General features: G+C 39.1%; 1 protein-coding gene across 1 annotated transcript; it reads right to left on the bottom strand.

The window, feature by feature from the left end:
• Positions 1-2,248: 2,248 nt before the first annotated feature.
• Positions 2,249-2,512, bottom strand: LOC140512242 (dynein light chain 1, cytoplasmic-like). Its single transcript, XM_072621478.1, has one exon. It carries the CDS (start codon positions 2,510-2,512, stop codon positions 2,249-2,251), a length of 264 nt encoding a protein of 87 aa, XP_072477579.1.
• Between the last annotated feature and the right edge of the window lie 909 nt (positions 2,513-3,421).

The raw sequence follows: 3,421 nt of genomic DNA, 5'->3' as shown, positions 1-3,421 counted from the left end.
TAGATAAAGGGGATATAAAGCAAAAAAAAGTCCATAAAATTTAAGAAAGAGTAAAATGATTAAGCAAACAAAAAGTGAATTTTTTTAAAAAAAAATTTCTCCTCAAAAATAGGTAGAAGTGATAAGCTTCTGTTGAAGGGCCAATGGTATAATGTTACCTGACATAATATAATTTAAGAGTTGGAAAGGACATTAGAAATAATCTAATCCAAGGCAGTCATTTTTTACTGGAAAAGAACAACTCCAGAGAAGTTATGACTTGCCCCAAGGTCACATAACTAATTAGTAGTTGAGCCAGGACTAGATTCCAGGAATACTGACTCCTAGAGCAGTCTTTTCTGTTTTAACATGTTGCTTGATTAGTCAAAGATGTCAGAGAAGACAGAAACCACTTCACCTCTAGCAGTGTTTCCATCTTCTCTTTTAAGGACAAAGATCTCCAAATTGAAAAGAGTAGAACAAGGATGAGATGGCGAGGACATGTGTGTTGGGATAGAGTTACATAAAATGACAAGTGTTCGAAATGATTATTAATAACCAATATCTTGGGGAGATTCAGAACTCCTCCCTTCTTTCAGATTCGTGACTTTAAGTTCAGTTTTTCTTGAAGGACATTATTGCTAATGAAATTGTATAAAGTTATGGGAGGTCTGGTACAAAGATTCTTTCCCTATCCGGGAGATACTCAGTCTTTCATTTTACTACAGCCCACCTCTAATCACGTTAACCAATTAGATTTGATTGCTGTTTGATGGACCACCTACTGTTTCAAGGGTGTATAAACTGGGAGCCCTACTGCTATGATTCTCTTAGGTCTAAGACAGATGGCCAAATGATCATCCTTTTATTAATAATCTGCTGGTCTTAATTACTAAAATGATTAAATTAATCAGAAACTTAACCTTTTTAAAGGTCACACAAGCAAGTGTTGGGAGCATCACATTCTGCCATTGTCAATTTTGCCACTGTCAATTACTTTTGTAATTGTGATTCATGAAGGTGTACACATTGAGATTATCTAACTCACAGATACTCATAGTATCACATGTAATATCTATGGGACTTCTGTTTCAATCAGAGCCACAAATGTTCCAACCCTAAAGTGCTCAAAATAACTACATTTATAGCTGGAATCAATTACTCTCCTTCCCCACCTCCTACTCCCTACCATCATGACAGTTAGGGCAATTCAGGCTTTTTTTTTTTGTTTTGCTTAGACATGGAAGCAATTCTAACACTGGTTTTGTGAAATTATGATGTACCAAAAGTACCATCAAAAACATGTAAAATGTACATAAAATTCCTTATCTTCATATTGGCCACCTCAGACGAAAGGAAATAACTCTCTAAATGTTATGGCTCCACTCCTCTAATATTAAACATAAAAACCATATAGGATATACAGAAATCCAAATAGAAGTAAAAAATATTTGACAAAAATTGTAAACTAGAACTATTTGTGGCACAGCATAGATGGCAAATGATCTACTGTCTAAATTGGAGAATAAAGTAAAGTTGGAAAGTTGGTGAATTCTCCATTTCTTCTCTTACTTTGGTGTCCTTTCCATTGGGATCCAATGTCTGCAATGTGAAATCGTCTCTCAGTAATTGAATTATGTTAAATTGTTCATATAATGCACTGAGTTTAGCAATGGCTTCATCAAAAGTCATCTTTGCAAAGGAGCAAATTTTCTCTGAAGAGTTCTGGATCTCATGATAAAACATAGAGATGTCCACCTTTTAAATGCTTTTTGATAGGTTTGTTGTGATTGATCCAATATTTCTTTCTTGTCTTCACCAACAGGGACCTCTGTCAAATAGTGGGAGTAGTCTCCTTTCAGTTTCAAATTAAAAACATGGCTTTTTGCTTGTGAAGAAAGCGTTAGAAATCAAGAAATTTTCCATCAGAGACAATGCAATATATTACAAGCATTTTATCTCCTTGCCAAATTTTCTTCTGTATTCTTGAGCCACCTGCTGTTTTTTCTCAATACCTTCCATCTTTTACTCAGTATTTGAGCAACCCTTCAACATGACATCCAGGTTCCCAGGATGCTTTTTTTTTTTTTCTAATTGTTTTATAATCACAACAAACTAGTACATAGGATGCCCTGTACAACACCACCACAATAATGGCTTAAAGCTCCAGGTGTTCCCATGGCAACGTTGAAAATAGTTCAGTCTCTAGTATTTGGAATTTAGGCTGCAGTCCTTGTGATTTGGATGACTCTGGGGCAGGAGGCACAGGTCATGCTCTCCAACCAGACTTGAAGAGGAGCATGGAGACCTGGTCCAGGTTGAAGTAGATGAAATACTTTGTATCGTGTGTTAGGTCCTCCCCACCAATGCAGTCCCAAGTGTAGTACATCTTGGCAAACTCCTTCTTGATATGGGCTGCTATGTCCTTCTCTATGTTATACTTCTTCAGGGCCTGGGTGGCACACTTCACGGAGTCCTGCTTTATCTTCTCCAACATGCCCGCATTTTTGATCACGACCTTGCGGTCCCACATGGACCGCAAAAAGGGAGGGGATGGAATGAGACCAGAAACATCTCCCAGGGTTCCGGGCTTTAAAGTTCGTGCCCTGGTCCGCTGCGCCCCTCCAGGAAGCCCGGCGGGGCAGCTTCATCCCTTCCCCTGCTTGGGCCTCAGTTTCCAACCCTGCCCCTGCCCCTGATGGGGCAAGGGGAGGCTCAGCCTGGAACGCGCACGCTGAACCAGTCCAGGACACCTTTCTAAGCAAGACTGAGAAGATTCTTCTCATTGGATGGCTCAGTTCCTTGCTCAGTTTCAGACTTCGTGCAGGCTGCCATTATCAAGCCAAATTAACCATTTGTGCCAGCTCCTTTTTGTCCATGACTGAGTATTCAGCTTGGCTAGGCAAAAGCCGGCTTGCATGAGCTAATATTTGTAAAGCACTTTGCAAACCTTAAAATGCTATGTAAGTGATGACTATTGTTTTTCTTGCATGAGAAATCATATTAATAATCTCTCTATGAGAAGTCATAGAGGATGAGAGAGTTCTTCAAAGATGAGCCAGGCAAATATCCTCTTTTGGGAAAAGGCTAAATGAAATGAGCATGAAATGAGCAATTCTTTTAGTGTTTTAATGTTACAATAGGTTTGCATTTTTATGTGGCAGGGAAGGATTTGGAATGCAGACCTGAAATGATGTGCTGGGAACTGACGCCAGTTGATTGCGTCAGGACTGCAGAGAACATGCACTGTTGGTACCTGTGTCCACTTGTCTTGTTCTGACTCATTTATTTCCCATGACAACTGCTTTATCTGTCTACAAATGGGCTGTTATGAATTGGCATGAAAGTATGTGATGGAAAATAAAATTGTAAACAACTATTGCACATTAGAGTTATCTTGGAAATCTGGGAACAGTGAATCCATGACATTTGGGGACACCCT

The sequence above is a fragment of the Notamacropus eugenii genome, chromosome 6 (assembly GCF_028372415.1).
Source record: "Notamacropus eugenii isolate mMacEug1 chromosome 6, mMacEug1.pri_v2, whole genome shotgun sequence".
In the NCBI taxonomy this organism is placed as follows: domain Eukaryota; kingdom Metazoa; phylum Chordata; class Mammalia; order Diprotodontia; family Macropodidae; genus Notamacropus; species Notamacropus eugenii.
Note: the sequence above shows the minus strand (reverse complement) of the source record. Positions and strands in the feature narration are given on the sequence as shown.

Coding starts and splice junctions, on each gene's coding strand:
- LOC140512242 (XM_072621478.1), bottom strand. CDS start 2,512: ATGTGGGACCGCAAGGTCGTGATCAAAAATGCGGGCATGTTGGAGAAG.